The 19,748-nt window shown below is 41.5% G+C and overlaps 1 protein-coding gene across 14 annotated transcripts in view; it reads left to right on the forward strand.

Moving 5' to 3' along the window:
• SYT1 (synaptotagmin 1) overlaps positions 1–19,748 on the forward strand; it is a 1,039,255-nt gene that overhangs the window by 807,339 nt on the left and 212,168 nt on the right. For 10 of the 14 annotated variants that reach the window (XM_077265350.1, XM_077265357.1, XM_077265356.1 and 7 more), the window contains 2 exons: positions 644–778; positions 17,487–17,654. In XM_077265350.1, coding sequence (XP_077121465.1) covers positions 644–778; positions 17,487–17,654 — 303 coding nt within the window. The remainder of the gene's footprint in view (positions 1–643; positions 779–17,486; positions 17,655–19,748) is intronic. The other 4 variants (XM_077265361.1, XM_077265359.1, XM_077265362.1 and 1 more) reach the window with 1 other exon arrangement.

Raw genomic sequence — 19,748 nt, forward strand, 5'->3', positions numbered from 1 at the left:
GACTAAATCCCCAGTTAATTAAATTGCAATGCAACGACTTAATTACTAACAAACAATTCTTAAAGTTTTGTAATGAAATATAAACAATACACAATTAATTTGGTTCAGCCTGGCTTTACATTGAAATGAATGAAAAAAACATTAAGGTAGAAAAACCTTTATTTCATTAGCCTCCTTTCAATGATAGCATGTTTTATTCCGACTGAATATTTTACTGTGAATGGCACTTTTGACTAGAAAAGTTTTTATGAAACTCAAGAATGGGGCAGCCATAATTTTGCATTGGGCCTTGATATAGTGCATGCAGTATTGGCTTGAGTTCATTTCTATGCAACGTTTTAATGAATTTTTCATAATACTGCTATAAGCATGTGTGTTCCTGTTAACTGTTAATAAAACTGATTTGCTATCAAGGATTATGCAGTATTCACGTAACGTAGTTTGGGTGAAATGTAAGCATAATATGCCTGCTTCCATGCTAAAATCAGTTTTCTTAATTTTCTTGCTACCTGCTACGCACAAATATTTGCAGTATGAATAAAACCAAGTCCCGAATCTCTACTGTAAAGCTACTGCAAAGCTTTACATGCAGAATATCACAATCATAACAAAACCTGACGCATTCCATAAATTTACCTTACAGGCGCTAAAGGATGATGATGACGATGATGATGCCGAGACTGGATTAACTGATGGTGAAGGCAAAGAACAGCCTAAGGAGGAAGAAAAGCTTGGGAAACTCCAATACTCTTTAGACTATGATTTCCAAAATAATCAGGTTAGATAACATTTCTTTTTAATGTAAGCTTGTCTTGTTAATATACAGTAGATAGGAATGGGTTTTTGTTTTCTGTTTGGTATGTTATGACTACCTGGTTCCCATTTTTAGGTATAAAAATAGTTGTTTCCATATTTTAAGTGTTTCAAAGGGTTGGTTAAAGGAAGTATTTATTGATAGGGAATCCAGTGACTCACAAACACTATCCCAAATGCTTTTGTCCATCATAAAAGGAAAGGGTATTCAGAAAACAGGTATATATCTATAAGAAATGCCATGTAATGTCTTATAAGTGAGAGTTTCATCACTGCAAACTTCACCTTGTGAGTAACAATGAAAGCAATACATATACAATACAAGAACATGACTCTTTAGGTGGTGAATGATATTAGTAATAAATTATTTGCCAATGGCAAAAAAAAATTTTTTCCATATTGCTTTTAGTCAACTTTAGAAAATAACTGCTTTTCGTATATATATCTTCATATAACAGAAATTTTAAAAAAGATAAAAAGTCTCTCCTAATCAATTTATGACTAGTGTTGAGCATTCCGATACCGCAAGTATCGGGTATCGGCCGATACTTGCGGTATCGGAATTCCGATACCGAGTTCCGATACTTTTGTGATATCGGAAATCGGAATCGGATCCATATTCATGTAAAAAATAAAGAATTAGAATAAAAAATATGGATATACTCACCTCTCCGGCGGCCCCTGGACCTTACCGCTGTAACCGGCAGCCCCCGTTCCTAAGAATGAGCGCGTGAAGGGCCTTCGATGATGTCGCGGCTTCTGATTGGTCGCGTGCCGCTCATGTGACCGCTCATGCAACCAATCACAGGCCGCGATGTCATCGCAGGTCCTAAACTCCTCATTGAGGAGTTTAGGGCCTGCGATGACGTCGCGGCCTGTGATTGGTCGCGTGAGCGGTCACATGAGCGGCACGCGACCAATCACAAGCCGCGACGTTATCGAAGGTCTTAAACTGCTCTTTCTTAGGAACGGAGGCTGCCGGTTACAATCGGTAAGGTCCAGGGGCCCCCGGATGGGTGAGTATATCCATATTTTTTATTTTAATTCTTTATTTTTTACATGAATATGGATCCCAGGGTCTGAAGGTGAGTTTCCTCTCCTTCAGACCCTGGGAACCATCCAGGATACCTTCCGATACTTGAGTCCCATTGACTTGTATTGGTATCGGCGATATCCGATATTTTTCGGGTATCGGCCGATACTATCCGATACCGATACTTTCAAGTATTGGAAGGTATCGCTCAACACTATTTATGACCCATGTATAGCAGCATACAGTGGGTACGAAAAATATTCAGAATCTTTTAAATTTTTCACTCTTTGTTTCATTGCAACCATTTGGTAAATTCAAAAAAGTTCATTTTTTTCTCATTAGTGTACACTCTGCACCCCATCTTGACTGAAAAAAACAGAAATGTGGAAATTTTGACAAATTTATTAGAAAAGAAAAACTGAAATATCATATGGTCATAAGTATTCAGACCCTTTGCTCAGTATTCAGCAGAAGCACCCTTTTGAGCTAGTACAGCCATGAGTCTTCTTGGGAATGATGCAACAAGTTTTTTACACCTGGATTTGGGTATCCTCTGGCATTCTTCCTTGCAGATCCTCTCCAGTACCATCAGGTTGGATGGTGAGCATTGGTGGACAGCCATTTTCAGGTCTCTCCAGAGATGCTCAATTGGGATTAGGTCAGGGCTCTGACTGGGCCAGTCATGAATGGTCACAGAGTGGTTCTGAAGCCATTCCTTTGTTATTTTAGCAGTGTGCTTAGAGTCAATGTCTTGTTTGAAGGTGAAACTTCGGCTAAGTCTGAGGTCCAGAGCACTCTGGAAGAGGTTTTCATCCAGGATTTCAATGTACTTGGCCGCATTCATGTTTCCTTCAATGACAATCAGCCGTCCTGTCCCTGCAGCTGAAAAACAACCCCATAGCATGATGCTGCCACCACCATGTTTCACTGTTGGGATTGTATTGGGCAGGTGATGAGTAGTGCCTGGTTTTCTCCACACATACCACTTAGAATTATCACCAAAAAGTCTTTCTTTGTCTCATCAGACCAGAGAATCTTATTTCTTATAGTCTGGGAGTCCTTCATGTGTTTTTTAACAAACTCTATGTGGGCTTTCTTATGTCTTGCACTGAGGAGAGGATACCATCAGGCCACTCTACCATAAAGACCCGACTGGTGGAGAGCTGTATTGATAGTTGATTTTGTGGAACTTTCTCCCATCTCGCTACTGCATCTCTGGAGCTCAGCCACAGTGATCTTAGGGTTCTTTTTTACCTCTTCTCCAATGATTGCTTAGTTTGGCTGGACGGCGAGGTCTAAGAAGACTTCTCATGGTCCAAAACTTCTTCCATTTCAAGATTATGGAGGCCACTGTGATCTTAGGAACATTGAGAACTGTAGAAATTATTTTGTAACCTTGGCCAGATCTGTGCCTTGCCACAATTCTGTCTCTGAGCTCTTTGGCCAGTTCATTTGACCTCATGATTCTCATTTTGTCTGACATGCACTGTGAGCTGTGAGCTCTTATATAGACAGGTGTGTGCCTTTCCAAGTCAAGTCCTATCAGTTTAATTAAACACAGCTGCATTCCATTGAAGGAGTAGAACCATCTCACAATGAAATGGACACTTGCTTTCAAACACTTTGCTGGCAATGGAGAGAGAGATCACTTTAAGAAAAAAAGAAACATACTAAAAAGTATTGGACAGTCCAGGATACCCCGTTTCTAACATGTTTAACCAGTATCTAACATCATCAGGCTACAGTAGCCTTGGATATCTCCTCCCAGTTCATAACCTTAAGTTTCCTGACCGAGACAAAGAACTCTTTAAACAGTTCTTAAATGGTGTCAAGCTTTCTGCATAGCCTTAGCCATAAAGAACCCAAGGAAAAGTCCATATATTTGGTATGAGAACAGGGTTAAAAAGGACAAATGAAGTGCAAAACTATTTTCACAGCGAATTAAATCTTTGCTTTAAAGGGAAGGGGCAAAGGAAGGCAAGGACATTCACAAAGAGCATAGCCTTTTACTTTCTGCAGTCCACCATAGCTGCTGGATCTCCTAAGATTTCATCACAGGTCTGCATAAGAATTATGTACACATTTCTCTGTTCAAGCTCATACCTTATCACTTGCAAAACTAAAAACTGTTTCTGTCCTATGTCACGATGCAGAAGAGCTTGAGGAATGAAGTGGCCTCTTGTGGTCTCTTGTGGTATATAAATTCCTCGTTGGACCACCTGCCTTTCCCTTCTGTAACAGGTTAGTTGCCCACAAAGTGATTAAAAGGGGTTTCAAACTTAAATGTTTTGACTTCCGCCCAGTGCTTCTTGCATTTCATTTGATGATCAAATGGAAGATAAGGATCCAAACATTAAAAAAACTTAGTCCAGGATCATTTTGTTTTCCAAACATATTCAAGCTCATATATGACATTCACTGATGAACTTCTTTCAGTTTGAGGGCAAAGAAATCATCCAAAGTACCAAGGAACTAATGTTTGATTCCTAACTTATTTGATGTAATGGTGATCTTTGAAAAACTAAGAAAGCCCAATTGCTTTTGAAACTGAGTGGTGCTATGCAAATTCATCCTGCTGCTACATCAAAGACTTTCAGGTGGTGTGGTGTACCAACTAGAGAGAGGTCTGCTGTGATCTAAAATGAAGACAGGTTGCTGGGGTTTGTAGTCCCACAAACCTATATTTTTAGTAAAGGGCTGGATTTAGGGTTAACCAGAAGTGATGGGTGGAACTGCTTAATCACACACCTCCCAAGGGGTGTGCTCCTGTAAAGACAGGAAGGTATTTTGTTTCCTGTGTGCAGCACATGGAAGAGAGGCCCATGTGTAAGACTGGAGCGGTGGAGTGCTCCTTTTGAGTCCAGGAAGCACTGAGGGTCCGGGCTGACAGGACATATATGAAGCCGGCCTGGGAAACCAGAGGACCTCTTAAGGAGGTAACTCTGAGCCTAGGGAACTGTGTGTGTGTTTGGCTCCAGAAAATGCCTGAATACTGGACCACAACCACGCCTGTGTGACCACAGGTCTGATGGAGCAAAGCCCTGTTCATAGACATTGTTATGTTTTTTGCCAGATCTAAAGGCTGTTTACTTTGTGTTTGTGCTGCTGGGGTTATGGAGCAATAAACCCAGGTGAACTTTTAAAGAAATACAGTCTTCCTGTATGTGTTATCGCTGCCAAGCGAGTTATACCCCAGACCTCTCTCTGTGTGATACATGTCTCTCCATAAAACATTAGTTGGTACACCACAGTGGAAATTATCATGATATCTTCCCTGTCAGGTACTATTTTTTACTGCAAGAAGACACATATGTAGTCAATTTTTTGTCACTCCTGATGAATCATTTGTGAAACTCAGGTGTTTTGTGGGTGAGATTAATACTACTAATTATTTATATTTGTTACCTCTTATAACCCTATGGGTTACATTAGCGTCTTAGGTATTGACACCCTTACATAGATATATATTTATATGCTCATGAATACTGATTCATACTTATTTTTACTCTATGTATATACAGTGGGGGAAATAAGTATTTGATCCCTTGCTGATTTTGTAAGTTTTCCCACAAAGACTTGAACAGTCTATAATTTTAAGGGTAGATTAATTTTAACATTGAGAGATAGAATATCAAAAATAAAATTCAGAAAATCACACTGTATAAATTATGTATATTTATTTGCAGTTTGCAGTGAGAAATAAGTATTTGATCCCCTACAACCATTAAGAGTTCTGGCTCCCACAGACTAGTTAGGCACTCCTAATCAACTCATTACCTGCATTAAAGACAGCTGTTTTACATAGTGACCTTTATTAAAGACACATGTCCTCAGACTCAATTAATCAGTCAGACTCTAACCTCTACAACATGGGCAAGACCAAAGAGCTTTATAAGTATGTCAGGGACAAGATCATAGACCTGCAAAAAGCTGGAATGGGCTACAAAACCGTAAGTAAGATGCTGGAGGAGAAAGAGACAACTTGCTGGTGCAATAGTAAGAAAATGAGAGAAATACAAAATGACTCAATCAACATCGATCTGGGGCACCATGCAAAATCTCACCTCGTGGGGTATCTTTGATCATGAGGAAGGTGAGAGATCAGACTAAAACTACAGATGGGGAACTTGTTAATGATCTCAAGGCAGCTGGGACCACAGTCACCAAGAAAACCATTGGTAACACATTATGCCGTAAAGGTTTAAAATCCTGCAGCGCCCGCAAGGTCCCTCTGCTCAAAAAGGCACATATGCAGGCCTGTCTGAAGTTTGCAAATGAACACCTGGATGATTCTGTGAGGGATTGGGAGAAGGTGCTTTGGTCAGATGTGACAAATTGAAGTCTTTGGCATTAATTCAACTCGCCGTGTTTGGAGGAAGAGAAATGCTGCCTATGACCCAAAGAACACCATCCTCACTGTCAAGCATGGAGGTGGAAAACATTATGTTTTGGGGGTGTTTCTCTGCTAAGGGCACAGGACTACTTCACCGCATCAATGGGAGAATGGATGGAGCCATGTACCATAAAATCCTGAGTGACAACCTTCTTCCCTCCACCAGGACATTAAAAATGGGTCCTGGCTGGGTCTTCCAACAAGACAATTACCCAAAACATAAACCAAGGCAACAAAGGAGTGGCTTGAAAAGAAGCACATTAAGGTTATGGAGTTGCCTAGCCTTTCTCCAGACCTTAATCTCACAGCAACTTATATAGGGAGTTAAAGCTCTGAGTTGCCAAGTGACAGCCTCAAAATCTTACTGATTTAGAGATGATCTGCAAAGAGGAGTGAACCAAAATTCTTCCTGACATCTGCGCAAACCTCATCATCAACTACAAAAAACGTCTGACTGCTGTGCTTGCCAAAAGGGTTTTGCCACCAAGTGTTAAGTCTTGTTTGCCAAATGGATCAAATACTTATTTCTCACTGCAAAATGCAAATAAATTTATATAATTTATACAATGTGATTTTCTACATTTTCTTTTTGATATTCTATCTCTCAATGTTAAAATTAACCCACCAACTAATTTTTGTTTGTACCTCTTGGATTATCTCTACATTGTTGTTTTTATGAATTGTATGTAATAAAGGTTATCAGATTTTAAGAACTAGTTTGATTAATTTTGTCCTCGCACATATCCCCCATTATTGGTTTTCTCAATTCTTACAGTGCCTTTTTGGGACACTTACTTCTAGGATTGCAAGCCTTGGTGGCCCATGATATGTGGACTGAAATCTTATACAAACTGCAGCACATTATTGATAAGAGCTAATTGCTGACTGCACTATGATCTTATGATGTCTTTCAGCGCTCATAGATATGATTGAGCATGTTTGTTTCAGAAAGCTTTTATGACAGTATTTGAAAGAAAGGAAGGCCTATAATTTTGATTTAACATGAGTACATTACAAATCCAAGAGCCTGCAGATCAAAGAAACCACATCTTAATGTTCCCTGTTAATGCAGGAGCACAACTCTTATGTTTCTTTCCATTGTGACTGACCACTCAATACTCAGAGAATATCATCACATCAATGGGGGACTTTATAAACCTCAAACAGCTGCAAATCCTGGCAAAGAATAATAAGTAGAAGAAATTGGTCCTTACAAACACATTTCATTTTCGGTCTGCAGATGGAAACAAACGTGAACTTTATTTGAAAGGAAGCAGTTGTTTAAGCTCTTGTTGCCGCAAAGTCAAATAAAAAGTCATTGAACTCCCCTACTGAGTAAAAGTGTGCAGAACAATTGTACCTGTATTTAAAGAAGCCATTGTAAATACACAGGCTAGTGCTAGTAATAAATGGAAACTGATTTCAATGAACGGGGACTTTGAAGGTTGTGAATATACTGCCATGGTATTACACATAAAGAAGTACCTTAAAAGGGTATGATGGAGATTACTATGATTAAGAAAAAACACTGCATCTGTAGAAAATATGAAATAAAATTCTTCTTACAGGACACTTAACCATGAATTATGTTACATTAACATGCAAGCTCATTTTAAATAAAGATTTAAGGAATACTTGCTTGTTACTTGTCAATAGTATGGTATGTCAACTAAAACCATTAGGATGATACTGTATATATTCATAAACAGTAGATAAAGATAAATATCAGTGACATAATCTTGCCCCTTCCATATACAAAAAAGAAATCTAATTATAGATTATTCTTTGTTAACTTAAGAGGAGTTAGTTACCCAGTGGGCAGTCCCATGATCAGTAGGTACTCAGGCTCTACACAGAAAACTCTTCTTCATACTTTTCCTTTTGGTCACTATGTCACTTAATTGAATAATCAAGCTATGCTCTTCATCACTATAGTCTGCACTGAAAAATATTTAGAATTGAGAGTCCTCAGTGGTTGATACCTTTTAATGGCTAACTGAAAAGATGGTAACAATTTGTTACCATCTTTTCAGTTAGCCATTAAAAGGTATCAACCACTGAGGACTCTCAATTCTAAATATGTTTCTATCTTCTGGCTAACATGGTACCAAGATATATATCTTTCCTGTATATTCTGCACTGACATTTTAGGCATGCGCTGCACTATACAATTCCAAGACTACTCCTGTTGTGGGCAAGAATATACTGTGCCACATTCATGTCCAATAGTGAAGATAGTAATGGAAGGCAACACTTGTGTGAAAAAGCCAGGTAGATGTACTAATAAAATTTAACTTTTAATAAGATCAACTAAAATAATGGAGCCCCTTTTGTCCACTAAGAGTAAGACAAGACATAACTACATACAAAAAGTCACATAGAAATCATCACTTGATTATAGTGATGAGAATATATAATCATGGGTTAGGGAATGATATTATTTGAACATTACAACCCTTAAGTAGAGATGAGCCACCTCCCTAGTGTTCAGGTTCGGTTCGTCAAACAGGGACATGTTCAACGAACTGTTCGTCGAACGTTCGACGAACACCGTCAAACCCCATTGAAACCAATGGCAGGCAAACACATACGAACACATTGAAAACACATAGAAAACACATTAAAAGGTGTCCAAAAGCTGACAAACTGCTCAGAAGACACAACAAACACATGGAAAAGTCTCAAGTACATATAGTCATGCGAAAAGAAAAGAGGTGGAGGAGTAAAAGGAGGAGGAGACACAGATATAGGCATGTCATGCCCTTCTAAAATCAAGAAAGGCTGGAGTAAAAATCTAAACTCACTCTACCAACACCCAGACATCTTGACAAAAAAAATAAAAAAAGAAATATCTTTAGGTAGAATGGCAGCAGGTCCATTCAGAACACTTTCCTTAGAAGACGTAGTGGTACCCCGTTGGGAGTTGTGCCAAAAAATGAACCCAATACATTCAGACTAATCCACCATTTGTCATATCCAAGGGACAGGTCAGTAAACGACAACATCGACGCGGAACCAAGTACAGTACTATGCACTGTACCTCCTATAGGAGGCAATCAGGTGGGTCAAGAAGTTGGTAAGGGGCACCCTAATGGCCAAAACAGACATTGAGGGGGCGTTCCGGTTACTACCTGTGCCTCCGAATAGTGTCCTCCCATTGGGCTGCTTCAGTGAAGGAGCATACTACATAGATTGCTGTTTGCCCATGGGGTGCTCCATATCCTGCTCACTATTTGAGGCATTTAGTTGCTTCCTCGAATGTGTCGTCATGGACGTTTGTAAGGCGGCACATATTATCCATTACCTTGACGACTTATGCCTGGGCCCAAAAGATTCACCACAGTGTGAAAACACGTGGTAGTCCACCTGTGAGAAGGAGAGAGCTGGAGGGAAAGTGGACACCCCAGAGCCGAGGGGTTAGATTGAGAAAGAAATAAGGCGGTGTAGCTTGCTTCATGGGTGGGGTACTCTGCTGAGTAGCAGAAATTGCTACTAGGCCCAAAAGGATTTCCTGGGCCAGATGCCGTTACAAAATAGTAGTTAGGTAAACAGTCGGTGTAGCTTACTTCATGGGTGGGGTATACTGCTGAGCAGCACTAAATTCTACTAGGCCCAAAAGGATTTCCTGGGCTAGATGCCATTAAAAAATAGTACTTAGGTAAACAGGTGGTGTAGCTTGCTTCATGGGTGGGGTACGCTGCTGAGTAGCACTAAATTCTACTAGGCCCAAAAGGATTTCCTGGGCTAGATGCCATTACAAAATCGTAGTTAGGTAAACAGGCAGTGTAGCTTGCTTCATGGGTGAAGTACGCTGCTGAGTAGCACCAAATTTTACTAGGCCCAAAAGGAATTCCTGGGCCAGATGCCATTAAAAAATAGTACTTAGGTAAACAGGCGGTGTAGCTTGCTTCATGGGTGGGGTACTGTGCTGAGTAGCACAAAATGCTATTAGGTACAAAACGATTTCCTGGGCTAGATGCAGTTAAAAATTAGTAATTAGATCAACAGGCGGTGTAGCTTGCTTCATGGGTGGGGTACGCTGCTGAGTAGCACTATATTCTACTAGGCCCAAAAGGATTTCCTGGGCTAGATGCCGTTACACAATAGTAGTTAGGTAAACAGGCGGTGTAGCTTGCTTCATGGGTGGGGTACGCTGCTGAGTAGCACCAAATTCTACTAGGCCCAAAAGGATTTCCTGGGCCAGATGCCGTTAAAAATAGTACTTAGGTAAACAGGCGGTGTAGCTTGCTTCATGGGTGGGGTACGCTGCTGAGTAGCACTAAATTCTACTAGGCCCAAAAGGATTTCCCGGGCTAGATGAGGTTACAAAATAGTAGCTAGGTAAACAGGCGGTGTAGCTTGCTTCATGGGTGGGGTACGCTGCTGAGTAGCACCAAATTCTACTAGGCCCAAAAGGATTTCCTGGGCTAGATGCCGTTACAAAATAGTAGTTAGGTAAACAGGCAGTGTAGCTTGCTTCATGGGTGGGGTACGCTGCTGAGTAGCACTAAATTCTACTAGGCCCAAAAGGATTTCCCGGGCTAGATGCCATTACAAAATAGTAGTTAGGTAAACAGGCGGTGTAGCTTGCTTCATGGGTGGGCTATGCTGCTGAGTAGCATGAATTCTACTAGGCCCAAAAAGATTTCCCGGGCTAGATGAGGTTACAAAATAGTAGTTAGGTAAACAGGCGGTGTAGCTTGCTTCATGGGTGGGGTACGCTGCTGAGTAGCACTATATTCTACTAGGCCCAAAAGGATTTCCTGGGCTAGATGCCGTTACACAATAGTAGTTAGGTAAACAGGCGGTGTAGCTTGCTTCATGGGTGGGGTACGCTGCTGAGTAGCACCAAATTCTACTAGGCCCAAAAGGATTTCCTGGGCCAGATGCCGTTAAAAATAGTACTTAGGTAAACAGGCGGTGTAGCTTGCTTCATGGGTGGGGTACGCTGCTGAGTAGCACTAAATTCTACTAGGCCCAAAAGGATTTCCCGGGCTAGATGAGGTTACAAAATAGTAGTTAGGTAAACAGGCGGTGTAGCTTGCTTCATGGGTGAAGTACGCTGCTGAGTAGCACCAAATTCTACTAGGCCCAAAAGGATTTCCTGGGCTAGATGCCGTTACAAAATAGTAGTTAGGTAAACAGGCAGTGTAGCTTGCTTCATGGGTGGGGTACGCTGCTGAGTAGCACTAAATTCTACTAGGCCCAAAAGGATTTCCCGGGCTAGATGCCATTACAAAATAGTAGTTAGGTAAACAGGCGGTGTAGCTTGCTTCATGGGTGGGCTATGCTGCTGAGTAGCATGAATTCTACTAGGCCCAAAAAGATTTCCTGGGCCAGATGCCATTAAAAATAATACTTAGGTAAACAGGCGGTGGGTGGCTGGGCTACTCTGCTGACTAGCAGACACTGAAGCTTTGGAGCAGACCTCTGAATCTCAGGCCATAGTATGAGTAAACAACTCTGCAGATGACCCCACCCACCTGGAATTGACGATGGCAACATCATGTAAAACTCAGCAAGGGGACTAAATAAAAGAGTCTCCATTTTTTCAAAAAATTCGGCCACAGACACCACTTAAGTGGCATCAATTTCGCCAGAGTTTTTTAAAACGGTTGGTGAGGTGATTTTCAAAAATCATCAAGCTTTTAGTCTCCCCAAGATGACACAGGGGTAGAAAAGTCCTTGCGGATCCAGGATTTGTTCATCTTGATGAACGTTAGTCTGTCTACATTGTCACTGGACAGCCGCAGGCGCTTATCTGTCAGCACACCACCAGCAGCGCTGAACACACGTTCATAGAGAACGCTGGCTGCGGGGCACGACAAGATCTCCAAGGCGTGAGTGGCAAGCTCAGGCCATTTTTCAAGATTGGAAGCCCAAAATGAGCAAGGGTCCAGTTCCACAGTCATGGCATTGATGTTAACTTGGTGATACTCTTGTATCATCCTCTCTAGGCGTTGGCTGTGCATCAGATTTCTTGTCTCCTGTGGCCTTGCAAAGGATGGTCTAAAAAAATCTTGAAACGATTGGAAAAAATTGCTGTTACCACCAGATACGATGTTACTGTTACGGTTAGAGTGATGACTCGATAGTCCCACAGTTGGCAAGTTAGAACTCAGAGATTGACTACGTTCACCACTGGTGTTTTGTGGAAAAGCAGATGTTAGATTCTGTAACAGTCTCTGCTGATACTCCTGCATGCGTGAATCCCTTTCTATGGCAGGAATTATTTCGCCAAATTTGCTTTTGTACCAGGGATCTAGGAGTGTGGCAACCCAGTAGTTGGCATTACTTCGGATTCTGACAATCCGAGGGTCATGTTGCAGGTAGTGCAGCAAGAAGGCACTAATGTGTCTTGCACATCCAGGAGGACCAAGTCCTTGTTGTCTTGGTGGTGGTGAGGTGAGAATCATGCTTCCTTCGTCTGCCCTATCCCCCCAACCTCGCACAACAGAAATTTGATCAAGGTCTCCTTCATCTGACGAGTCTTCCATGCCCAGCGCCAGTTAGTCCTCCACTTCTTCCTCGCCTCCTGCACCTTCCTCAACAGTTTAGCTGCTACCATGTGCCCTCGGTAATCCCTCTCCCCCAGCCTCCAATGCCAGCCGCCTTGGTGCTGCCAAACTTCTTGACCTTGGAGATATGATCCCTTCCTCCTGTTCCTCCTCCTCCTCTTGTTCCACCACCTGACTCCGGACACTGTGTAAGGTGTGCTCCAGCATGTAAATCACCAGAATGGTCATGCTGATAATGGCATCGTCAGCACTAAACATCTTCATTGCTATTTCAAAACTGTGCAGAAGGGTGCATAGGTCCCTGATCTGAGACCACTCCTGCAGCGTGATTTGCCCCACCTCTTGAGCCCAAAACTATTAACTGTATTAGATGCAGTAAAAATTGAGATACACAGGCGGTGTAGTTAGTTTCACAGGCAGGCTACTCTGCTGATGTGCAAACACTGCTACTAAGCCCAAAACCCCAAAACGATTTACTGGGTTAGATGCAGTAAAAATTGAGATACACAGGCAGTGTAGCTAGCTTCACAGGCGGGCTACTCTGCTGATGTGCAGACACTGCTACTAAGCCCAAAACCCCAAAACGATTTACTGGGTTAGATGCAGTAAAAATTGAGATACACAGGCGGTGTAGCTAGCTTCACAGGCAGGCTACTCTGCTGACGTGCAGACACTGCTACTAAGCCCAAAACCCCAAAACGATTTACTGGGTTGGATGCAGTAAAAACTGAGATACACAGGCGGTGTAGCTATCTTCACAGGCAGGCTACTCAGATAACTATCAGACAATGCTACTAGCCCAAAAGGATTGGCTGAGCTAGATTACAACAAATGCTGTGACTAACACTTGCACAGCACTGGCTCAGGCCTGCGTGGCAAACAGTGCTATGAACTGCTGTAACCTACCCTGAAAAGGGCTGATATTACAACTAGTCCCAACTCCTCCTGACTCCCTAAACCTATCTCTCTGACGATTCGCTCAAAAAAGCACTCTTAGTCTGTATAGCGCCCACTGCAGCAGCGGTGCCATCTAACACTAAGCTGCAGCACTGAGGAAATGGTGGCGACGGAACAAATAGCTGGTTCTTATAGGGCAAGGACATGTGACATACACAGCCAATGACACATGCCCTTGCTTGTGTGCATCACATGCACATTGCTGTGTGTGTGCACTGCTGATAGGCTGAGAGACTACACCGCCCCTCTGTAAATGCCGTAAAAAAAAAAAAAAATGGAGATCGGCATTATTTCAGCACCGATCTATCCCCCCCGCACCCACTATACACTGAAACAGTCAATTAACAATGATAAACAGTTTTAATGTGCAAATCAAGCTAGGCTTTTGGTGAACGAACAGTTATCGAACAGAAACTTGAACAGCCGAATTTTAAGCAAATTGTTCGGGTTTGTCGAACAACTCGAACACCGCCCAAAACAGCTCGAATTTGAAATTGGCGAACAGTTCGACTCGAACACCGCTCATCTTTACCCTTAAACCCTAAACAACTAATGAGTAGAACATTATCTGCAACAACCAGATAAATGCCCAGGTGAGTGATAAACATAATGTATATAAAAAGGAACAATCTCACCCAACGTTGCTGCTAATTCAACCAGATCATATTGTTCAATATAAACAATATCCTGTTTATCCAATTGGGATGAGGGAGGCTCTCATATATGTCTGTACATTACCTCACCACAAGGACATTCCATAGGATCCATCACAGTGTGTCCCCAAGGTTAGCTACAGACGCGTTTCATCAGTCAGATCATCAGGGGAGATATGGACTGTTTTAGCATGATGGGTACACAGGATGGAACAGCACACAAGAAACTGAGTATTCACATCTGCACTGGATACATAAAGTGAATTCTCTAAGAAAAAAATCAAAACATAAAGAGGCACCATAACTAGTATGTAAGAGTAATAGATTCTAGATAGTGGAGTGTTTCAAATGATATCTGAAAAATGTATTATGTTTTGTGTGATCTAACAGGGTAAATAAATATTTAATTGTATAACAACGTCTATCCAGAACCCTACATATTTCAAAATACTGTCAATTCACGTAAGTTTCTATCTAACAAGGGTGGGTCTTGATGCCCCCAATAACCAATTATTCTGTACCTAACCGTACATATTTATGTAAAAAAATAAAGTTGATCTATGATAACAATAGGTAACAAGACTGATTGTCCAAGTCAATAGTTTAGTAAATAAATCCTATCCATGCATTATATTATTCTTATGGTTGGTACTGGCAAATATGCAGGACTCCAAAGAAGTCTGGCTCTAGCTACCAACAAACTGCAATCCTACCTCAAGACTGAAATAAAATGCAAACATTATAGTGGTTATTCCTGCCATGTGTAGTCATTCCATAATTCATGCTGTGGGAATCTAATTATTATTCACCTAACACAGTGCATTTGTTTGGGCTTCAAAGGGAGCCATGACCAAAGAACTCTGTAGGAGAATGATAGCTTATTTTCAGCAAACATTTTAGAATTATTTTCCACTCCACTGGGTAAAAATCATAGGCTTGTTTTTTCTGTCTTTCATGTAAAGTTATAGGTGTTGTTTAGATCCATCTTTTGCATAAAATATCAGTACAATAATACAAAAGTCACAATGTCTCCCTCTTTGAAAAGTCTTTTTTGTCTTTTTTATTTTTTTAAATTTTCTAGATTTCAGAAGTATTTGTACTTCTTACTACTTTTGTGCTTTTCTGGCTTGTCACTGTCTGACTAGTGAAAAATGAATAACAAATACAGCTCAGTCGATTATAGTAAAACATTATGTAGTTTTAGAAACGGATTGTTTTTGATAATAGAAAGACTTAAAGAAACTTTTTGCAGATAAAAGTTTTTTTCACATATTTTTCCATTTAAGTTTCCTAATCATACTGATCTAACAGGAGTGATTATTAATTTGGGTACACTATAGATGACCATGTATGTGTGTCTACTTTGTGATTGTCTCATCAAAACAACCTCTTGGTGATCAGCTATGTAGCCAAGTACTGAAACCTGGGAAGGTATCACACATCCCCTACGATGGCACTGCAGGAGAATTTGTGCTGTTCCTAACCGCATGGAGCCAGCTGTCATTCAGCATAACACCGGCAGTCACACCCCATTGATAGAACAGCCCGGAAGAGGAAGAGCTGCTCTATTGATGTGGAGCAGCTGTATCGTCGGCAAAGTGCTCAATGACTGTTCTGTTGTGAAATTGGATTCTGGGCTCCCCCGGTGGCCACTTGTGGAATTGTACTTGTGTGCATCATCCCCTCTGTTCACCTGCTCCTATCAGGATGTGGGAGTCGCTATATAACCTTGCTCTTCTGTCAGTTTCATGCCGGTCAACAATGTAATCAGAAGCCTTCTGTGCATGTTCCTGCTACTAGACAACTCCTAGCTAAGTTGGACTTTTGTCCTTGTGTGTTTTTGCATTTTGTTCCTGTTCACAGCTGCTGTTTCGTTACTGTGTCTGGAAAGCTCTTGTGAGCGGAAATTGCCACTCTGGTGTTATGAGTTAATGCTAGAGTCTTAAAGTAATTTCTGGATGGTGTTTTGATAGGGTTTTCTGCTGACCATGAAAGTGCCCTTTCTGTCTTCATGCTATCTAGTAAGCGGACCTCGATTTTGCTAAACCTATTTTCATACTACGTTTGTCATTTCATCTAAAATCACCGCCAATATATGTGGGGGCCTCTGTCTGCCTTTTGGGAAAATTTCTCTAGAGGTGAGCCAGGACTGTCTTTTCCTCTGCTAGGATTAGGTAGTTCTCCGGCTGGCGCTGGGCATCTAGGGATAAAAAACGTAGGCATGCTACCCGGCCACTTCTAGTTGTGCGGCAGGTTTAGTTCATGGTCAGTATAGTTTCCATCTTCCAAGAGCTAGTTCTCATATATGCTGGGCTATGTTCTCTCGCCATTGAGAATCATGACACTGTTCTGTGCCGACGGTGGGTGGGCATCTAGCCGGCTGTCAGTTTTTAGACCCATAGTTAAAAAAATTGTTCTGGATAAACCTTTTATGTTATTTCTCAGCATTGTAGCCCAGTGGCCTGGTGGTGACCAACGCATCACCAATGTGTCCAGTGATTGGCTCCAACAGTCCCACTCCATCATTACCTTAAAAGTACATTCACACATCCGTATGAATGTCGATGTGCTACCTGATTTTTTTTCGGATCGCACACAGACCCACTGAGTAATATCCTATTCCAATCCTCAACACTTAGAATAGGATACGCCCTGAGTTTTTCTCAGATCTGTAAATTTACAGTATGTGTCTGAGTGATCTCCAATAAAAAAATCAAACCGCATTCAGACATTACATGGATGTGTGAATGCACCCTAAGATGAAGCAAACAGTCCAATGGTAGACCCCGACAGCGGTACAAAGGCATGAGATCGTCATGTATTTTTGTCCTAGTTTTAGACCACATTGGGCCTGGTTGCAGAAAAATAAAGGGTTCAACAATCCCTTTAAGAAAATCTAAATGCAGACCTGCAATTTTCTCATTCATTTTTTTTATAGCAAACTATGTATACATACTAATCTGGAACATCACTCTGCATTGTGTAGATTGAGATTACAAATGTGCGAAATCATATATGATCTTGGCTTGGTATTTAAGCTCTATAGAGAAGAATGGAATATGCTTTGTATTGTTACATTCCTAAAGTTGAATGTCATCTCTTTTTTGCTCTATTTTTAGCTGATGGTGGGGATAATTCAAGCCGCTGAGCTGCCTGCTTTAGATATGGGAGGTACATCAGATCCTTATGTGAAGCTATTTTTGCTGCCAGATAAAAAGAAGAAATATGAAACGAAAGTCCACAGAAAGACCCTTAACCCTGTATTCAATGAACAGTTCACATTTAAGGTATTTCTATTGGTTCATAACTATTGCATGGTATTTTAGTGATGATTGTACTATGTTATTACTGTTTAATATCTTACTGTCCTGATAAGACCTAAAACTTAGCACAAAAAATATGGATAAAATGGTTCTAGAGCAGCGTAATCAGTGAAAATGATGAAAATAGATTTGCCCCAATTCATCATTGAAATTTTTGGCTATTAAGTCACTTTCCTTTTTTGTTTTGTGGTATTAGTTGCCGTTTTTGGTATCAAATTCAATAAAATGTTGTACACGATTCATAAATTTGATGAAAAGTAAAAAATTGACTTAATTCCTGTCTTGAACTTTTTGTAAATTTTGGCCCTTGTTATCCATACCGCTGATAAAGAATTTACATATCTCAGTGTGTTTTACACAGACACACGATCCATAGAAAACACGGCCATGTGAGCAGCCCCAAAAATTATAAAGGGTACCTGTGGCATCCATGGAAAAAACGGATACAGCACATACAAAAACACAAACATGAGAAGGGGGCCTAAAAATTGGCAAATGCAATTATTAGAGGAAAAGGCAGCACTCCAGTAAATATTCATGATTTATTTACCCATGTCACTAGCCCAAAATTTCAGCTTCTCCAATAGAAGGTTGAACCATTTCACCTATTTTGCTGATTTTGCAAATCTCAAGCCTGGTAAGTAGTGTTGAGCATTCCGATACTGCAAGTATCGGGTATCGGCCGATACTTGCTGTATCGGAATTCCGATACCGAGATCCGATATTTTTGTGGTATCGGGTATCGGTATCGAAACAACATTAATGTAAAAATGTGTAAAAGAAAGAATTAAAATAAAAAATATTGCTATACTCACCTCTCCGACGCAGCCTGCACCTTACCGAGGGAAGCGGCAGCGTTCTTTGTTTAAAATTCGCGCTTTTCTTTCCTTTACTGAAGTCCCGGCTTGTGATTGGTTGCGTGCCGACCATGTGGCCGGGACGCAACCAATCACAGCAAGCCGTGACGTAATTTCAGGTCCTTCAGGATTTTAAAATTACGTTCCGGCGTTGTGATTGGTTGCGTCGCAGTCACATGGGCAACGCAACCAATCACAGCAAGCCGTGACGTAATTTCAGGTCCTTAAGGATTTTAAAATTACGTCCCGGCTTTGTGATTGGTTGCGTCGCAGTCACATGGGAGACGCAACCAATCACAAGCCGTGACGTCACGAGAGGCTGGACACGCGCGCATTTTAAAATGGGCGCGTGTCCAGCCTCCCGTGACGTCCCGGCTTGTGATTGGTTGCGTCGCGATCAACCAATCACAAGCCGGGAGGCTGGACACGCGCGCATTTTAAAATTTTAAAATGCGCGCGTGTCCAGCCTCCCGGCTTGTGATTGGTTGATCGCGACGCAACCAATCACAAGCCGGGACGTCATGGGAGGCTGGACACGCGCCCATTTTAAAATGCGCGCGTGTCCAGCCTCCCGTGACGTCACGGCTTGTGATTGGTTGCGTCTCCCATGTGACTGCGACGCAACCAATCACAAAGCCGGGACGTAATTTTAAAATCCTTAAGGACCTGAAATTACGTCACGGCTTGCTGTGATTGGTTGCGTTGCCCATGTGACTGCGACGCAACCAATCACAACGCCGGAACGTAATTTTAAAATCCTGAAGGACCTGAAATTACGTCACGGCTTGCTGTGATTGGTTGCGTCCCGGCCACATGGTCGGCACGCAACCAATCACAAGCCGGGACTTCAGTAAAGGAAAGAAAAGCGCAAATTTTAAACAAAGAACGCTGCCGCTTCCCTCGGTAAGGTGCAGGCTGCGTCGGAGAGGTGAGTATAGCAATATTTTTTATTTTAATTCTTTCTTTTACACATTAATATGGTTCCCAGGGCCTGAAGGAGAGTTTCCTCTCCTTCAGACCCTGGGAACCATCAGGAATACCGTCCGATACATGAGTCCCATTGACTTGTATTGGTATCGGGTATCGGTATCGGATTGGATCCGATACTTTGCCGGTATCGGCCGATACTTTCCGATACCGATACTTTCAAGTATCGGACGGTATCGCTCAACACTACTGGTAAGATGAAATCTATTAATGT

Source organism: Ranitomeya variabilis, chromosome 5 (assembly GCF_051348905.1).
Source record: "Ranitomeya variabilis isolate aRanVar5 chromosome 5, aRanVar5.hap1, whole genome shotgun sequence".
NCBI lineage: Eukaryota > Metazoa > Chordata > Amphibia > Anura > Dendrobatidae > Ranitomeya > Ranitomeya variabilis.